Here is a 20000-nt window from a genome sequence, read left to right as displayed (position 1 = left end):
ACAGCAGATACGGAGGCAAGTGTACCTATGCAGTACTTAATCACATCATATTTTGCTGCTTCCAATTGTGCTCGCAATGCATGAATTTCCTGAGATGATACAATGATACAGACTTTGATCAAATGGAAACTCAGGTTAAACAAACGAGTAGTTAAACTGCTGAATTGCTTCACCAGTTAAATGTACTCACTCGATCAAGTTTGTTAGTGAGGTTGGTCGTTTCTTGATTTTGATTGTTCAGCTCATCCCGAATTCTCCTGCATAAAATTGACGCATAAACAAATGGAAAAAAAGACACTTGTACGTAGGTGGTATATTCTTCATCATTTGCTTGTAATTACTTTGAGCATGGCGATTAAGATAACTCACCCCCTCTCTAGATTGAGATCCAAACGCTGCCCAGCAGTAACTTTGTCAACTTCATACCTGAAACAAGATCATTCTCAGAATAAATAATCAGAAATATAAGAGAAAGGTGATGGACATTTTTCCAACTGACTTTAGCTCACTGCGCATCTTCTCTATATCACTCTTCAGTTTTTCCGTCTCGTGTTGCAATAGTGAAAAATGGTGGTCCTGCATTTGGTGCAGATGAAAAAAGTATAAAATCCACGCATTTTTACAAGGAAGAGATCCCTAGTAGATAAACATGGCATACATTAGAAAGCAAATACAGCAGAGGAAGAACGAAACACCATTATTCCTTATCAGTTTTCGGAACACAAGTAATGTTTTACTCTTTGAGGTTCAAGCACAAGCAAAATTCATGCTCAATAAAGAGAGAATTATATACCTATTGTTCTGAACAAAAGAAGGGGAAAGAAAAAAGAACATAGCATCATTGTCTGTTGTTTTACTCGTACTGAGAAATCACTACTATCAATCCTTTTGCTGCATCTAATTAAACAGATCTGATTTCAAGACTCCATAATTTCACTCCAGTCCAATCCCCCATGTTCTCCAAGGAGTCCAAAGTGTAAGAATTAGGGTAAATCAGCAGCCTAATTAAATTTCAGTTAATTTTCTTTCATACATTTTGCCACAGATTCTGATCATCTTTGTCTTTCTCAAACATTCAAAACTAGCCAGTGATCTAAAATATATTTCTTAGTAATTACCAAAGTCAAACTTCTTGCATTTTTATGCTGACTGTTATTGATTAAACTAAACCCAAAACATAGCTTCCATCATGAAGTGCTATAATCATATCGAGTTCACTGCACATTCAATTCCTACGACACGAGTGTATCCTTTAAAACTTGTGCCAGTAACTCTAGAATGTTAGCATGAATACTTCGTTTCACAAGTAGAACACAAAGTACTGAGGCATCATATAAGCCAAGTAGGCCTGTTCCCCTGTAGAATTTTCAGTGGCTTTTGGGCAACATTTAGAAAACATATGAAAAGCTTTAATATAGTTTTTGTGCGCCTGTAAGTTGTATTTTATATTCCCACAATTTAAAACAGAAAGAAACACAAAAACAGATCAAGAACACAATACTGAAACAGAAATGATATTTGTATTAAATCTAAAATTATCAATCAGTTTTTCCCTCTGTAAAACAGTAAAAGTAACATTCCATAGCATAAGCTAGTAAACCTCACACAAAATATAAAAAATGAATAACTAACAGGTGTCACCACCTATGCATTTTATTTCCCTCTCCTCGCCTGAGTTCTTCCTATTTTTTCTAGAGTAAACCGATTTGATATAGGGCTTCTCTTTCATGGGTCTCAATTCATTTGGATCCATAACATATCTATTGATTGGGTCAAGAATATATTTATATGGTTCCTTGAGGTTGGTTGCAAGGAAGCAAAAGAAAATTTCTTCAAAAATAAGAAAGAAACAAAACTACATTTTCCGTTTTCAAATAAGCGAGTCATTTTCAGTAAAACACGCGAAGTTGTTAAAGGTGCCCGGCGCTGCTCAGGTGCGAGGCTCAGATAGGCCTGGAGACACCCCAGGCTCACTGACACTGAAGAGAGGTGCTGCTCAGCTCAGGTGTGAGAAGCTGCTTAACTTTCCTGTTTCAGTTTTTTTCTTTTTTTTTCAATGTTCAGAATTTGAATAGTAAACTACTTCCCATAGCAGCCCAGCCCACCCTCGACCACAGGTCCACAACTCTGCAACCAAAATCCATCATCCGGAAACTTTGGCAATGGCGATGGCTACTCTCCAATGAGTTTTAGGCTCTGAAGGATGATTTATCGCTTTTTTCAATTATTTCATATTTATAGGTAAATTTCAAACTACTTTGTCGATTGAAATTCATTCATGATTTAATTAACCACACTTTTTTGCAAATAAAATGTGTTTTATTGTCTCTAAAAAAAATGTGTTTTATTGACTTAAATCATAAATTTTGGGTAAAATTCATCACTAATAATCTTAATTTGGCGCTTTGGTTTTCACTGGGGTTTACAACTCCTTGTTCATAACTAAATATTAGTTTATTGCTGAATCTGATTGTTAATGCACCATTTGAATATGATTCCTAATCGTTTAATATAAAAGTTATGCACTTCCAAAAGTCTCATCTTTGAAAGCATGTGCCTCGGGCTCCAAGGCCCCTCAATGCCACGCCTTGCATCCTTGAGGATTATAAGCCCACGCTAAAGAGATATTCAACGCGAAACAAGTGCTAATATTTAATCAAGATGCAACCAGTTTCAGCCATTACTCATTCTTCACAAAACATCCGACACTTTACTCCCAAACATTATGCCTATAAAACAAGAAGAACAAGTAACTAGAACATGAAAGGTTAAATAATGCTACCCCCTGATGAATGTAACTAAAAGTCTAAGACCAAAGTAAGTCGTTCAACATTTACAGTATTGAATTACAGAAAGGATAATAAACATCCCAATCAATGATGAAGTTTTAACTGGCTTTCTGTTAGGGATTAATTCGAGCTGTCGTATCACTTTCCCTTACATTGAGAAAAGAAAGGCAGTTTTGGATCTTCCCAACTCCTAACGCAAGGTTTCTATTTATCTGTCAAACTACTATAATATTTTTGAGTAAAACAGCTTAAAAACCTGAAATATTGGGAAGTTACCAACAATGTAATCAATAGAACCAGCCACTCTCTCTCCTTCGGTCCTTCAGACATCAAAAAGAACATTCAAAGAAGTTCTGGGGAGAATACACATAGTCTTGGTGAACAAAGCAAGGATCACAAAAAATGTTTCAGACTTGTAGTGTTGGCTTATAAGATGATCAAAACCTGCCCATTTACATAATGCACAAAAAAAGGGGCCGTTATGGAGTTCTTTTTGAGCGAAACAAGGTAAATACTCTGACTTGAGGCAAGGGATAAGTATCTGTAATCCAACTTTCTCCATGCCATAATTTCAATATCTTGCAACTAAGACAGTAGCAACTAAATTACCACAAAATAACGAGAATTTCAACCAAAACGAGTAAAAAATAACGAATAATAGCCATACCTGAGAACTTTTAACTTCACTCTTGAATTTGGACAAACTGGATTCCTGAGCCATCTCATTCTACAAAAAGAAATTATTCGTACTCCTTAAAAACACATGGGCAGGTAATACATATCTATTCATCCACATAATCAATAAAAATAAACAACGAAATTTAAGAGGAACACCAAATAACAAAATGAGGGGCTCACTTGCTGCATTTGACCTTTGGAGACAAAGGAATGAGAAACATTCTCCAAGCTGTCGTTAAGGACTTCCGTCATAGCCGCCGTTATAGCCTCAGCTTGCTTGGACGGCAAGCCTTGCGCCTCCAATCTCCTCACCTGATCAAATCAACCGACCAATCAATTAAATAGGTCAAATACAAGCAAAGTAAAAAAAACACACAAAAACAAAAATCACACCACACGACAACATATAGAAAAACGTAAAAAATGTTAAAATAAAATAAAAAAAAAAAGAGTGCGCAAATTACAAGAGCCAAAGTATCCACGAGGAAAAGACGTTTCCCATTGGATTTAAGAAGGTCGGACATCTGCCTCGATTCAAACCGGCGGCTGGGGCAGAACAACTGGATTCTGCTGGTTCCGGCCCCCAACTGCACGGCACGCCTACAAGCCGCCGCCGACGCCATTAAACGAACAATACAGTTAAAATCTGAGGCAGAAGCGAATCTATTCCCTGAAATGAGTCCGCGCAATGAGGCCAAAAAATAAGGCAAAAACAGCTATGAATTGCAGCAAAGACTTGATTACCGCTCAAAATTGCTGCACAAGCAAAGCAATGGAGAAGGAAAGAGAAAGTTGAAGGAGAAGTTGGGGAGAAATGGAGGAGGAGTTGCTGATTCCTAGGAGAACGTGAGGATCGATCGATCGATGGAGGATTCAAGCTTTGGTTCCATTGCCGGATTGATTTTGGAGGCTTATTTATTTATTTATGCTTTCGATGAATAAAAATAATTATTATTTTAAAAGAAATTTAAAATAAAACAACAGCGCGTAACGACTTTTAAAAGCGTTGATTTATTGACTCGGGTATAGCGCTTTTGAGTCAGAAAATTATGAAGTGCAAAAAAAAAGCAAATGGCGCCCACCGTGGGGCTCGAACCCACGACCACAAGGTTAAGAGCCTTGCGCTCTACCAACTGAGCTAGACGGGCTTGCTTGAGAATGTTGCAGTTTGTTAATATTTAACGTAATACATCTTTTGGAAATCGTACGTATCCCAGTTAGAAATCGTACGTATCCCGCAACTTGTTGAGATTTTGTTCTCATACATGGTGTAGCCTACATTAGACTTTTAACTTGATTTTTTTTTTATAATTTTTTTTCGACGAATCACTGAACTCTTCGAATATTTACTTATTTTGCATCATTTATTTCCTACATAATTTCTCACTCATATTGAGATAACAAAGTTTATATTTTACATATTAAAATTCATAACAAAAACAAATAAGGGAAATAAAACAAAAAATAAATAAGGGAAATGAACACTGCCTTTTTTTTTTTTCTTAATTTTACCATTTTTCTTCTTGTTTAAACTTTTTATGGTTTTTTTTAATTTTGACAAACGAAAACTAAACCCGAAAACTGTTATAACCAAAACTGTTAGAAACCTACCTAACCACATAAACACCAAAATTGACAGTACAATCGGTTTTTTTGTTGTGACCGTTTAATTAAAAATACCAGCTGAGTGTTGGTTTTCTTTAGAAAGGAGGAACCCGTCCGTTTCGTGAATGCAGGCACGGCTTTGAAATACAAGAAAAGAAAACAGAAGCAAAAACGAGGACTAAAACTTGTGATTATCATACGAGATTGCTCCATAAAAATGGGGAATGAGATTCCCATATATTCCAGTACAATGAATGTGATACAAGTTGTTCAGGATTAGAGAACAAAAATTCACAGCTTGAAGTTCTTCCACGAACAAAAAACACATCCAATCTACATCCGATTATTAATCATAAATATATATATATATGTATTCCAATAAATTCGGTTGAATTTTAGTACACTACTCATACATCGATTAACTCTAGACTGTTGACAATACAGTACAAAACGAATGTTGGGGAGGGAGAACCAAACCATCATCAGGGGTGTAGATAGTCGCAGAATGCTCCTTTCTTGCAGCGACCGCTCTCATAAAATTTACATACTCGCTGCCCTTTAGGTGGTGGCCTGGAATATCCTCCTCCTCCTCCTCCTCCTCCTCCTCCTCCACTACTACCACCATACTGTTGCCTGCCCCATGGAGGCCTGCCTCTACCAAATCCACCTTGTTCACCGCCTTGATATCCCCACTCTCGAGGGCTACTGTACTTGCGCTGGCCATCCCACGGTAGGTTCCCAGTTACGGGACTCAGATTTACGCCTGGATTTCCCCAAGCTGACCCAGGGTTGCTCCCCCAATTGAGGTTTGTCATCCCCTGAGTTGGTCCTCCCAACACAAGATTTACATTTCCCTGCACTGTTACTAGATTGATGTTACCCTGCACCGTTCCCCAACCAGGTTCGTTAGACTCTGATCCTGTACCAAGAACCATAGTTGCACCAACCATTTCTTGACTAGTGTTGACTGATGCAGGAGGGTGGAATTCTGATCCACCTTCACCGGGGTAAACTGGGGCATTAGTTTCTCCCTCACTGCTTGCTGATGAATGAACACTTGACCTCCTAAAAGAATCTAGACCGTCGATGAAAGATGATTCTACAGCTGGTTTGCATGGGACAGAAGGGTGGAAAGCCAATTGTCTATCTCCCGTGGAGCTCAAGGCATCATTTCTTCCTGGATCATGTAAATGACTGAACTCGATTGAGCTAAAACAATCATCTTTACAATCTTGAATCAACTCTTTTGCAAACTTCATGGCTGAAGTAGGAGAAGGGAAACCACCTTGTGATTCCATAGCATCAACTTCAGCCAACAAATCTGAAACCGATTCCTCACCCAAAGCATCAAACTCAATCGGCTCGTTAAACATTGCAAGCCAATTAGGTATATTTGGCGGAGAAGCATGAGTAATTTGGCCATTATTTGAAGTGGTGGCAGTAACATTATCACTTGTAACCTCAAGCGGTTTCAGTGAAGATGGAGAGAGGAGACCAGAGTGCCATTCTTGCCCAGATGGTTTCGCCCGTGTAGGGGAATATCCACACCAATCATCAGCTACTTCAGGAAGCTGCAAATTACCCACCGCTGGACCCGAGGAACTGCTCCAGCTAGGGCCTGCATTTGGCACGATAAAATTTATAAAATCATATTGCTTGGTTTCAGTGGCTTGATCCCCCTGATTTTCATTGTTAGACCTAGGCGTAGGACTCAATAGCTCAAGGATGCAAGGGTTTTGCATGGGAACATCTAAAGATACAGATTGTTGCTCTTCAGCAGTCTCAACTACCCCAAGCTTGTCAATGGTCTTTGGTGCAACACAAGGCAGATTTGGAACATTTGTACTCCGATCCTGATTGATCGACTCCGTTGCCTTGGATACAGGTGCAGAAGTGGATTCGATTTCCACTGAGCTCAAATCAACAGGTAGAGTTCTCATGTTTTCTTCAGAAGACTGACCTGCTTGGCTCCTATTGTTACATTGATTTTGAAACTCGAGACCACTAGTTATCTGTTTTTGATTTAGCCCACTTGAAGCATTTTCCTCATTGTGTGGGTCCTGGCTTCGATCTGGAAGAGCTGCATATGAGGGATGTGAACTGCGTACTTGGACATTATCTGCACAAGAGCTATTGTCCTTGAGAAAATCCCACGCTTGTGGATGGGAGGTACCAGAGTCATCTGCCCTTACAGATCCGACGGTGTTTTCAGACATGACATTTGAATTATCATACAAAGCCATCCCAGTTTGGTTACTATCACTAACTGTCCCGTTTACACCTTGGTCACCCCCAGTGGCCCCCAGATCCGGCGACCCTGTTGAAAGGTTGTATGGAAGGTCTGATGCTCCATGGAATTGCCTGTTCAAAGCATCGGTAAGAAGTAACGAGTCGTATTGTTCGTGATTTGTCCATATCCTCATATCATGTGGGAATAGACCGGTCATATTCCATTTCCGCAGCTGCAACATGGCAAATGGTCCTTGAATTTTACCATTAGGATCACGATAATGCCACAATTTCTCTGTTTCGATATTACTAGCAGATGGCGAGTTTCCCACAGAGTGGCTGGCAGTAGAAGTATCTAATCCAATGGACCTAAGCATGGCTTGAACATCCATACCAATAGTTGCCGTAGCAACATTGGCTTGGTTCATGTGTATATCTGAACTATGTGATCCACTTGCATCTACTCTCGCTATCACTTTATCCTGCACCTGGATAGAACCCTCTCCTTTCCCTGGAAAAGGCGTGCCAAAAAGATTTCAGATTAAATTTACCAGAATGAGAGTTTTCACTAACCTATCAAATATCAATCTGTTGTCTTTACTCTCACCAGGAGAAATAGGGCTCCGTCCATTCCCAATAAATTTAGAGGATTTTGGCCTCAATTCATCTGCACGATATGATCAGTGTCATGGAATACTGAACCTTTTCTAGTGAGATAAAATTTGCTTGAGTAAAACCATTGTTGGCCCACCTTCCTTGAATTCAAGAGTTAAAAATAAAATGGTTTCTAGAATGGCATGCAAAGCAAGGGTCAAAACTTCAAGATCTCCAGTGCTCGAAATTGCATATTTTGAGAAAAATATTTACCTTGAAACAAAACAACTGTCAGAAAGAAGCAGCAACATAGAGAATTTACCTTTTCTAGCGTTATCAGCACTTCTGACATCTTCTTCTGATTCATATGCTGGACTCATTTTTGGATCATCATGAACAACTGGAACTTCAGCAATTCTGCGCTGGCGTTCCTCAGGTGACTTTAGCAGCTGTAATTTGTGAACATATTCTCTGAGGGTGAAATTAGTCAAGGGACTCCAGGAAAAAGGACTAGTCGTCATCATATTCATGCAAGATATATAGAGAAAATTAAAGAAAAGGGACAAATTCCAATCTAATTTTGTTATATAGGTACTGAAATAACTTGAACCACCAGACGCCTTCAGCCCTATCACATTCTTTTTCTGAAGGACTAAACTCAAGAGGAAGAAACCAAATAAGAGATGGACAAGTATGGTATAAAACTAATTAAATAAACACAAAACACGGAAACAGAGTTCATGCTGCCGAGAACCCTGAGTTCCCAATCAAAACATCATTATAATAAATAATGGCTAACAGGGCTATATCATAAATAATATTGTCGTCACCGACACATAATCTTCAATAATGTGATAAGCAACATATCCAGCTGAGCTGAACAATAGACTGACCGATTGTTTCTCAGATAAACCATTTTAAAAAATTTAAATAGTTGGTTCCCAGTTCAAATTCGGAATACTGGTCGGTAAAAATATAGAAACAACGAAAAGACTAGGCTCACACAGTCTTTATTTTTTTTAATTCTTGAAATTACATTCTTTTGGGGCTACCACATAAGCTTGTTAGAAAAAAAAAATAACTAGTATATTCAATACTTTTTCAATGCAGATTCATTGTCACGATTAAGATTAAATGAAGGATTCGATAATTGGTCCAGAAAATCAATAAATGTGAAAAGAAAGATTCTCTCGTGAGTCGTGACTCATCCAGTATAATGGCACTTACTACTTTTGGCTAACCACAAATTCTAACGGCGAAATACTAAAAAAAGGATATTCCTTCTTATGCCCCTTCTCGCTAGCTCGATCTCGAAGGTGATTTAGCCGCAATATTTCATCCTCCAGCAACTACATTTTGATCAAAACCAGAACAACCATAACTATTGAAACCAAGAAACTCTGGAAAATGAATTTTTTTTATTAAAAAAAAGGTATTTCTTTTCTTCTTTTAGTGGCGAGAACTCAAGTATTTCGGGAAAATCAAGTAACGTTTGTGCACCAAATTCGAGTCAAGCAAAATATATTAACAGACTCACGTCATTGAGCCTGACTGGTTGGAGTTCCATTGCTTTCTTTTGCACCTCGCCCTACAGTCAATTATCATTCATTATTAGCAACCAAAGATATACATTGTTTTAGGATGAACTCTAAACAACACCAGGAACTACACTTACGACAGTGAACTGTTTCACAAGACCACATCTAATGCTTTGGCGTAACCGTCTGCATTCATCCTGAAATCCGGAAAATAAAAAATACTATGAAACTGAAACATAGAGCATTTAAAAAAAGACATAAACATGGAAGCACAGTTCAAAAGTTTCGATGGCTCAAGAAATAAGTCGATCCTGCATTGTCTAGAGGAATACAGAATTCATCAGAAAATAAAAGTGGATACTGTCATCAATATAATCATTGCCAATCCAATTTAGATATGGAATACATTCATACTGGTGACTTTACACAGTATGCTAATAGAAACATGAGTACTACAATAGACGTATTGAAACTTTCACCGATACAGTGATCTTAAATAAAAGACTGATTCAGATTTCAATCTTCACAGTAGATTAAGAAATATCTACTAGACTGATTTATTATGATTTATGAATGAAAGCAAACTAAAAGCAATTGTGTATCCGCATCACTGACAATGGACAACACCAAGTCCTTTAAGAGCTAAATCAGTAATAGGAATCCAGAAACATTAATTACCCTGATTCCCATAATATTCTGATTTATCATTTATATATTGAAAATATCTTGAAATGAAATAGAATTCAGATTTCAAATTCAGTCAAGTGAAAAAGTATCCTAAGAGATATTTGAGAAGTTCCTGAATACGGTGCCTCGAGTTACCTCAGTGACAGCTGCATTTGAAATAGCATCCAGTGATACAACCTCTTTCTTGTTTAAGTTTAAAACTTCAAGCATTATATCTGTTGTTTTATCACCAATTTTATATGGTTCAGCCACCTTACTAGTACCTGAACTCCAAAGATAAATACAAACAGATTCAGATATTTCTACATACATCTAAGCTTGTAAAACACACTCATTGCAACAGAAAACAGGCAGGTTAAAGCATGTAATTACAGATATTCATTCGTACCTACAACTCGAACAAGCCTGTAAATATCTTGCTTCTGATCACAAGCCAATATTCTGATTCTCACAATCGAGCCAACGACCATAGCATGGAAGTTATCCTTATCTTCAATTAGATTCTCCAGTAAATTACGTCTTAAACAGATCAAGTTAATGTTGTGAACGTCAATTGCAGCATATTCATTTATCTTATTTTGTGGAGCTCCATCCTCACTTCTTTTACGGGTTTTTCGTTTTTTACTGTTAGTTGCTATCAAGGAACTATAAGTGTTTCCATCAACCTCCATATCGCTTACATTAGAACCAACAAATCCGGCTGGAATAAAAGAACTCGGACGATCCTCCTTTGTACGAAAGTGATATTCAAGAAGCTGTAGCATTTCAATGTGACCAACACGCTGCCTTCCAAATAGATTTTTGAGCATATGATCACAAATAATTTGGCCTTTCTGGCGAGGATCCCGAAGGTTATTTCTCTTTACATAGTCAAGCAATAGCGTCTGCACATCGAACTGCGAGAGAAGAGATATATCACCATTTTTCACGTGCCCTACAAACTCCAAGAGCTCTCTGGATGCCCATTCAGTGTTTTTCACAATTTCTGGCTTGTCTACACATTTGTGTCTTTGCTTGTCTACTTCTTTTCCAATGTCCGGGTTATCTGTATCTTTGCCAATGACTTCATTGTTTTTATTTTTCTCCATCATCACCTGGTCAGTGGCGTTCTCTGAGCCATAAACTTCACCGGTACTTGGTCTCTCAGTGTTTTTGTCAAATCCTGGTTTCTCCGTATCTTTGCTCATGCTAAGCTTTCCAGAACCTACAACACTTTCCCCTTCATCACCATTTAGTTTCTCCACTTGATTCTGGATACCTGATGCAACCATGCTTAACTGATTATTCTGCAACAAACTCATCTCTTCACGGGGTTTACACGATTCCGAATGTACAGAACTCATGTGAGATATAGCATTTCCACCATGGGCAGAGTGATGCATGTTAATTAATCGAGGCTTCGAAGCCACTGCATGTACACCCTTCGGAGGGCTTTTAGCTTGTGTGAGTTCACTCAGTGTTAAGGATAACTTGTCTTTCAAGCACGTCCAGTACACCTTGAAGAGATACTCCCAGCTAGTTTTGTCGTCAAAATCCACTTGTACCTGTATATATTAATTTCAGAATGGTGGTTAGCATAAGTTGTAACTTGAAATGCGCCCACAGGCATGCTATTTATATTTAATGCCACTCAGTCAGTCCCAAATCGTTCTAACTATGACAAAACAATTGTATCTTGTAGGTATGCTGAAAATCCATTGTCTCATTAATTATAGGGTGTTATCCGTCTAAAAGGGTTGCATTTACACAACTCCAAAAACAGCTCGATCTATATATTCTAGAAATGGAAAAATCAAATACAACGGATCCTATTACAACAATTAGTATGCCACGAAATATGGCGCCAACGCATATCAAAGATTTATAATAAATATTAAATATAAAAGAAACGACCATAAACTTGCACAGTAGCAGCACTTGGAATTGGGATGCACAATAAAAGCACAGCGAATTGGGAGAAGCAATTATTGAGACTTGACAATATTCAAATGAAAATTGCACATACCGCATCTTCATTTGCCTGGTCCTTGTTCTCAATCAGCATGATTGTCTTCAGGCAAATTGTGCAAAATCCTTTGTTGCCTCTCACAGACAAGTAGTCTGTGTCTCTAGCGCATCCCTTGCACAATGAATAGGTGCAAGTGTAGCATATGTAATGAGAGGGTTTCTGGCATGTGCTACATATGTGCCAACCTGAAAATATGAGCACCATAAACATCGCAAGGGCGGAGAGAAATCAATGAAATGCATAATCACAGACAACCAAAGACTGTGTCCCGTACAACTAATCCAAATATAAAGCGAGAAATCAAGCAAAAATACAGAATAAACTCCAAAAATAAGATTTCAACTTAAAATGTGACATCGACAAGCGAGGGCATACGAGAATAAAGAAAAAGAGACATACCACAATTCCACTTGGCTTTCGAGCGGAAAAAGGCTTCATCCCTCTTGATGCACGCTGGATGATATGCTTTCGGACAGCCCCTGTGCAGTAAATTAGAGATTCAATGCAATAGACTGCAAAGGTCCCAACTTAACATTTTCAGAGAACCTTTTTCCATGATACAAAGATGAAAGGAAAGACGTATTTCTTCAATCAAGAAAAAAAGTTAAATATAAAACAATCAAAAAAGTTATGTTCGAAAAATCGCTAAAAATATTCAAATGTGAGTGAAACTCACTTGCGATCGCAAAGCACCAGAGAACCCCCGTCGAAGCAAATAAAGCAAACATCTTCCTCCTCATCCTCCTGTTTCTTCCGCTTAGGAGGAGGAGGCCTCTCCACCAGTTGCCCCTTCGGTGGTCGCCCTCTTTTTTTCCTCTTATCCGCAGCACCGATCACCGCCCCGTTCGTCGGTACAACCTGAATTTCCGACGTTGGTACCTGATTCACCACTTCGGGCGGCTCCGCACATCCACCCACCGCCGGCGGGACATCAGTCAACTGAGACGCGCCGGAATCTCGCCGAATCTCCGGCAAAGACACCGAACCCTCCACCTCCACCTTACGCCCAACGGAAGCATCATCCTCATCATCGCTGAATCCTTGAGTCTGAGCTACCGCAGCTAACAAGGTCTCTATGTTCTCCATAAAAACCTAACAAAACCCAGAAATCACCACCAAGATATCCACCTCCAGCTGAACCCACAAAAGATCATCGATCAAGACACGTCTTTTCGACCAGAATCGATAAACCCAACTCAAGAAAGAAAGAAAAAGACGGTGTAGATGTAAGATTGGCAAAAGGCTAGAAGGGTTAGGGATGCGCTCAGTCCTTTTTCATCTGCAATAATCTGTAATGAGGGAAAAATAATTAATATTGCTGTCAAATAAAAAAAAAAGAATAAACAAATAATTTCGGCGAGGACTGGATTTTAGTGTAAAAATGGGGGGCACCCACTCGCAGCCCATCAAGTGTCGGATGTAATAACATTGCATACATGTGGGGCGAATGAGTTGCAGGAGTCAAACACCGAAACGCGGCAAAGAATTGGGGAACACGTGAATGGGGGCTGTGGGGTCCCTTCGAAATTGCATTGGTGTTGCCTTTTCTTTACTTTTTAGCACTCTGGTGTAGCAGCCACCATGCGGAGAAGTGGGAACTTGGACCTCTCCAGCCATTTCTGGGCTCCAACCACACCTATATATACTCCTTTTCATCTACTATGATTGTCATGTTAATCAACTATACTAAAGTTTCAAATTAAACAATATTGTGATTTAACTAGACGAGTAATAGTTGTCGTTGGATCAATCGGAGTAAAAACGACTTGGTCGGGACGTGGAGTAGAGTTCTTTAAACTTCGTTTTAGGGTTTAATAAGTTCAAGTAAGTAATATATTTTTTATGAAAAATTATTGTCGTTTGTCTTGTTATATCTGGTTCCTGAAATAATTATGGTAACAGGTATAACCGAAACTAGAATGATATATCTTGATATTTACTGAAAGAAATTTATGTGCGTCATTCTGGCGTAATCTTTTAGCTTTAAAAAAATGTATCGGAATCGGTGCCTTCATAATGAACATGTTCACTTGATATTAATTATTTATATTGAAGTTTCTAACGACAATTTGAAACGACGTAATGTGGTTTATGAATAATGACTAACATTGAAATCTGAATCTAACGGAGTAACTGGTTTATTGAAAGTGCGCAATACATTTTTAACCTAGATACATGGGGTTTCAATAAATTTGTATAAACATATTTATTGCACAATGTTATATACATATGTTTATAGTATGATTTCACAATAATGAACTATATTAAAGTTTCAAACTATATTTTGAATTAACTAGATGAGTAGTAGTTGGCGTCGAATCGATCGGAGTAAAACGATTTAGTGAGGGCATGGAGTAGAGTTTTTTAAACTTAGTTTTAGGGTTTAATAACTTCAAATAACTACACCGTTACGATAAAAATTAATGTGTTTTGTCTTGTTATATCGGGTTTTTGAAATAATTATGGGTTTATGGCAACAGATATAATAAAATTTAGAATAAATAGTGTCCTAATATTAACTGAGAAAAATTGACATGCAGCATTCTAGTGTAATCCTTTAACTATAGAAAATGAGAAATTTTATGGAAATTGGAGCTTATAATGAACATGTTCATTTGAAATTAATTATTTATATTAAAGTTTCTAATGGCAATTTGAATCGATGAGATGTGACCTATGAATTATAACTAACTGATAAGTGCATTTTGTATGCATTATTTTATATTATTTTTATATTTATTTTGTATAAATTTGTATCATCTCATTGTGTTTTTATATGTTTTTATGTGATTTATTACATATGTGTGCATTTCATTCTTCGGGTTAATTTTGTAGGAAAATGGATTTTTGAAGAATGAATTATGGAGCAGCCTTGGTAAAAATATCATTTTTAATTTTAGAGAGATAAAAATCCGATCTTCATCGTTCAGAATGAATTCAAGATGTTTTAAAGTTGCTGTCCAAATTTCAGTTCGATTCGACGGCTAGAACTCGAGATATGAATTTTTCAAAATCGTTGCGCGGAGCAGAAATTCCCAGGCGCTTGAGCGAGATTTGAACTCGCTCGAGCGCGAATTACATATCCAAAATTTTGCTTTTCATGGTTCGCTCGAGCGAGAATTGAACTCGCTCGAGTGAGAATCGGATTTCCAGAGAAGTGTTTATGATGTCTCGCTCGAGCGCGTGTTTCGCCTTTAGATTTATTCGAGAATCCTATTTAGTGAAGGAAATTAATTGATACGGGATCCGGACTCTATAAATAGAAGATTTTTATTATTTTTTAGGGTTCCAGTCTTTTGAAGACAGAGGCGGCTACGCATACGGCTGGGAGTGAAGAATTCTACAAACTTTTCTTTTTTTTCTTATTTTTATTTTTGAATTATTGTTTTCAATTATTGATTAGTTTTTCTTCAACCAAGACGACGAGATTGTGCCGAACAATTTTATGTTAAACTGTGGATTTTGATTTGGGATTTTTTTATTTATATTAAATTACTGATTGTTGGATTTATATTTTGTTCTTGTGAATAACCTGGTCAATTATTTACTTGCATGTTAATTTATTTTGAGTCGACAGAGGAGGAATTGATTTCGATCACTCCAATAATTGACATATGATTAAACCGACTAGAATTAGTATTCGGTTTCAATATGCGGCTTTAGGTGAAAACTGATCAATTCTGAATTTGATTTTAATTATGAAAGATTGATCCGTCAATATTTGAATAGGTTTAACTGTTCTAGAAATAAACTGTTAAATAAATTAGGAGAATTCGCCGTGACTTAATATTAAATCTGGATCCTAGATTTACCACTTGTTTGAATAATTTGTTTGGTACCTGTGTGTGTCTTGGTTGTCTCGTTTTAATTAATTTTATCTTCAATTATTTTAATTATTATTTCTTAAGCAATTTTTATTTTAAATTCTTATTTTATTCAATTCAACATCATTTTTATTATTATGTCTAGATTAAGCTAAATAATTAAATCTTGAGAATTGACTACAGTCTCTGTGGGATCGATACTTGGACTCATTGTCCACTTTACTATTACTTGACCTAATATACTTGCTAGTAGATACCGAATTAAGCGGTCACTAACATTGAAATCAAAATCTAACGGAGTAACTTTAGTGGAAGTGCATGTGCAATACATTTTCAACCTAGCCCAGTGTTTCAATAAATTTGTATAAACATATTTATTGCACAATGTTATATACATATGTTTATAGTATGATTTCATATTAATTAACTATATTAAAGTTTCAAACTATAATTTGAATTAACTAGATGAGTAGTAGTTGGCGTTGAATCGATCGGAGTAAAATTATTTAGTCGAGGCACGGAGTAGAGTTTTTTAAACATAGTTTTAGGGTTTAATAAATTCAGATAAATAGACCGTTACGATAAAAAATTGTTGTCTTTGTCTTGTTATATCGGGTTGTTGAAATAATTATGGCAACGGATAATAGAAATTATAATATGTGTCCTAATATTAACTGAGAGAAATTGACGTGCAACATTATGGTGTAATCCTTTAACTATATAGAATGAGAAATGTTATGCAAATTGATATTAATTGGAGCTTCATAATGAACATGTTCATTTGATATTAATTATTTATATTAAAATTTCTAATGACAATTTGAATCGATGAGATGTGACGTATGAATAATGACTGACATTGAAATCAAAATCTAACGGAGTAACTTTAGTAGAAGTGTGCAATACATTTTTAACCTAGTCCAAGGTTTCAATAAATTTGTATAAACATATATATAATTGCACAATGTTATATACATATGTTTATGGTATGATTTCATATTAATGAACTATATTAAAGTTTCAAACTATAATTTGAATTAACTAGATGAGTAGTAGTTGTCGTCAAATCGATCGAAGTAAAACGATTTAGTCGAGGCACGTGGTAAAGTTTTTTAAACTAAGTTTTAGGGTTTAATAAGTTCAGATAAATAGACCGTTACGATAAAAAAAATGTTGTCTTTTGTTTTGTTATATCGGGTTGTTGAAATAATTATGGCAACAGATATAATAGAAATTAGAAAGATGTTTCATGATATTTACTTAGAGAAATTGACGTGTGTCATTCTAGTGTAATCCATTAACTATAAAAAAAATGAGAAATTTTATGGAAATTGGAGCTTCATAATGAACACTTTCATTTGATAATAATTTTTTTATATAAAAGTTTCTAATAACATTTGAATCAACGAGATTGGCATTGAAATTAGAATTAGTGAGAGTAATTGGTTTAGCTGAGTGTAGAGTATAGTTTTTTTTAACCTAGTCTAGAGATGCCAAAACGATTTAGAATTATGAAGTGGTGGACATGTTATGTAATATTTGGCACAAGACTGCAAGATCGTTTGTCAACTACAATGTGTATGCCGCATTTTTCCATAGGTAACAAAAGATTGGATTGGGGTGTGTGTTGAGGAATGATGATAGTAGTTTTCTGAGATATCAAACGTGTATTGCGATGCATACATGAATTAAAAGATTTATATTCTTTATATTATAAAACTACAATACGAGGATTGGTTTGTTTATTGTTTTGATATCTTTTGGTGGTTCAATCGAAATAGGGCTCTAGTTATTATTTATAGGACATTATTAATAAATCTGAAAACGAGAGTTTCACTCAATTTTGACATTTGTGATACTTTAATTCACATCATATTGTCAATGACGTGTGTGGATAGTGTTAAAGAAGGAGAGAATCCATAGGGCTCCTTGAAGCTCTCTTATGGGTACAAAGCTTGGGCTTGAAGAAGGTGTGTCTTGAGCTTCATGCGAAATGAGTAGTTGACGCGATAAATACATCAAGTATTTATGTCTCTGGGTTTGCTCTATAGAATTGATAAGAAGTGAACACGATTTCTCAATTACTTTTTTCAAGTGATAAGCGAACGAATATTGTGTTCATACTCTAGCAAAAAGCCTCGTGTTTCTATGTAATTGGTCCCATGGTTTGAAGCGATGTTCCAAGTAGCATTTTTTTTTCTTTTGGATCATATGTGCATTAATGACTTTACACATTATTAATAAAATTTTCGATTGTTGAGCTTTAAAAAAATCTAGAATCTAGAGTTTCAATAAATTCGTATAAACATATTTTTATGGTAAGATCATTATGATTGTTTTATCGTATTAGATTTTAAATAATTCTTGCAATGGATTAAACATAAATTATATTGTGTTTCTAGGATTTACGGAGAAAATTGTCACTTGAATCAATTAGATGTGTCAATATGAGTAATGATCGATGTTGAATCTATCGGAGTAACTAGTTTAGTTGGAGGGTGGAGTAGAGTTTTTAAACTTATTTCAGGTTTTAATAAATTCAGATAAACATATGTATTTGAAATCATTATGTATTGTTTTGTCGTATTGGATTTTAAGTAATGGAGAAAAAATCAATACACATACTTATGGTGCTACCCTTAAGTTACAAATAGATAATTTATCAAAATTCGAGCACTTGTTTTTCACTTTTTCATGTAATCCATTCATGTTGAACCCGTGATTTTGTTGTTAGACCGATTTTACTTAATTCCTTTTTCCATTATGAGATTGCTATAGGTTTCAGGTTCGAGTGCTCGACAACAGTCACATGATTTGATGGTCGACGTCGAGTTCAAACGATTCTGTAGATTGCATGGTCTCTCACCAGGTTTTAGGGCCAAGCAGCATCAGAGAGTGCATGCATGAACACAAGTGTCCAGATGTCATTGTTACCGTTTCATCCGGATTCTTTATTTTTTGAGGTGAAATAATTATTTCTGTTATGTAATGTGATTGAACAATGACATTTGAACTGCTGTGCGGTTTAAAGATTTAAATTATATCACTACCACCAGTTATAGCTTTCGGTTAAGCGTCAAACGTTCGGTCCTACAATTGATATCAAAGTTAAGGTCATGTATTCGATTCTCATTAATAGTAAATAATGCAATTTTTGGGAAAGAGAATATTGAGGTACAATCATTGTCTTTTCTAGATAGAGTGCTCAAACTATGACGTTTGAGCTATTGTACGTTTAAAATATTTGAGTTGCATCGATATTACCAACTATAGCTTTGATAAAGTGACAACCATTCGGTCATATAGTGTTGTTATCGATTCCATATTTGATTAATTGATTACCTCACATGCATTGCATTGTATGTTATTACATTGCATGCATTATACATTAATTTATAGACAAATCGTAAAAGTCTATGGCTTATCATACGCTAACATAGTTATGTACGTGTGTGACCATTGCAAGTGATCTCAGCTGCACGAGGTGATGCTCAACAAAAAAAAAAAAAAAAATCATTTTTAGTCAATTATGCTTCGAGTCTCAATTTTCATGTTCATGTTATCGATTTAGTCGTATTTTACATTTGTTGGAGAATGTTTCGTGTCTTTGTAAAAAGTGGTTATTTCTGATCACATGACTTGAGAGTTTTGTATTTTTTTTTTTGACGTTGGAACCCGCAGCCGCTATCTTTGGTGCGCACTGGGTAAACCCTCGGACTAACGCAATAGCGTGCAAACTACGTTTGCCAGGTAAACCACACTAGGCAAACCATGTGTGATATGCTAGTTCAATAAGATGTTGGTAGAAGGAATCAAACTCTTGACTTATAGTCAAGAGTTCACCTACTCCACCAATTTGGACGCCCCTTAGGGGCGAGTATTGTATTTTACATCTTGTCACGATGACTTGTTGCTTGATAAAACTAAATAAAGATGTTTTCAGAATTGACTTCTCGAGTATGTTTTGTTATTATGTGTTATAGTGCATCATGCTATGGTATTACTTATTACCATATTATATGTTACGGTATTGTGTATTGTGTGTTAT

At 36.3% G+C, this 20000-nt stretch overlaps 2 protein-coding genes and 1 non-coding gene across 4 annotated transcripts; all 3 read right to left on the bottom strand.

Moving 5' to 3' along the window:
- Positions 1-5: 5 nt before the first annotated feature.
- On the bottom strand, positions 6-4375 carry LOC140870706 (protein FMP32, mitochondrial-like; the record flags this gene model as incomplete). The annotated part of the gene is made up of 8 exons (XM_073273095.1): positions 4212-4375; positions 3932-4137; positions 3648-3779; positions 3457-3516; positions 500-576; positions 370-426; positions 191-257; positions 6-89 (listed from the first exon to the last, which is right to left on the bottom strand). Coding segments are annotated over exons 2-8 (636 nt in total), but the record flags the coding sequence as incomplete, so codon positions are not given.
- Positions 4376-4542: 167 nt separating this feature from the next.
- On the bottom strand, positions 4543-4615 carry TRNAK-CUU (transfer RNA lysine (anticodon CUU)). Its single transcript has one exon. It is a non-coding gene; the product is annotated as a tRNA-Lys (tRNA).
- A 646-nt stretch (positions 4616-5261) lies between these two features.
- Positions 5262-13526, bottom strand: LOC140870707 (zinc finger CCCH domain-containing protein 44-like). 2 transcript variants are annotated; one of them, XM_073273096.1, is made up of 11 exons: positions 12805-13526; positions 12528-12607; positions 12126-12313; positions 10509-11664; positions 10256-10383; positions 9571-9630; positions 9433-9483; positions 9174-9244; positions 8218-8372; positions 7909-7968; positions 5262-7812 (listed from the first exon to the last, which is right to left on the bottom strand). In XM_073273096.1, exons 1-11 carry the CDS (start codon positions 13212-13214, stop codon positions 5555-5557), a joined length of 4617 nt encoding a protein of 1538 aa, XP_073129197.1. In that variant the 5' UTR covers positions 13215-13526; the 3' UTR covers positions 5262-5554. The 2 variants fall into 2 exon arrangements, with proteins under 2 accessions (XP_073129197.1, XP_073129198.1); XM_073273097.1 differs by lacking the exon at positions 9174-9244 and having other exon boundaries at positions 8218-8344.
- Between the last annotated feature and the right edge of the window lie 6474 nt (positions 13527-20000).

The sequence above is a fragment of the Henckelia pumila genome, unplaced genomic scaffold (assembly GCF_033568475.1).
Source record: "Henckelia pumila isolate YLH828 unplaced genomic scaffold, ASM3356847v2 CTG_198:::fragment_4:::debris, whole genome shotgun sequence".
Taxonomy (NCBI): domain Eukaryota; kingdom Viridiplantae; phylum Streptophyta; class Magnoliopsida; order Lamiales; family Gesneriaceae; genus Henckelia; species Henckelia pumila.
The sequence above is the reverse complement of the archived record's forward strand: the minus strand, read 5'-3'. Positions and strand labels throughout refer to the sequence as shown.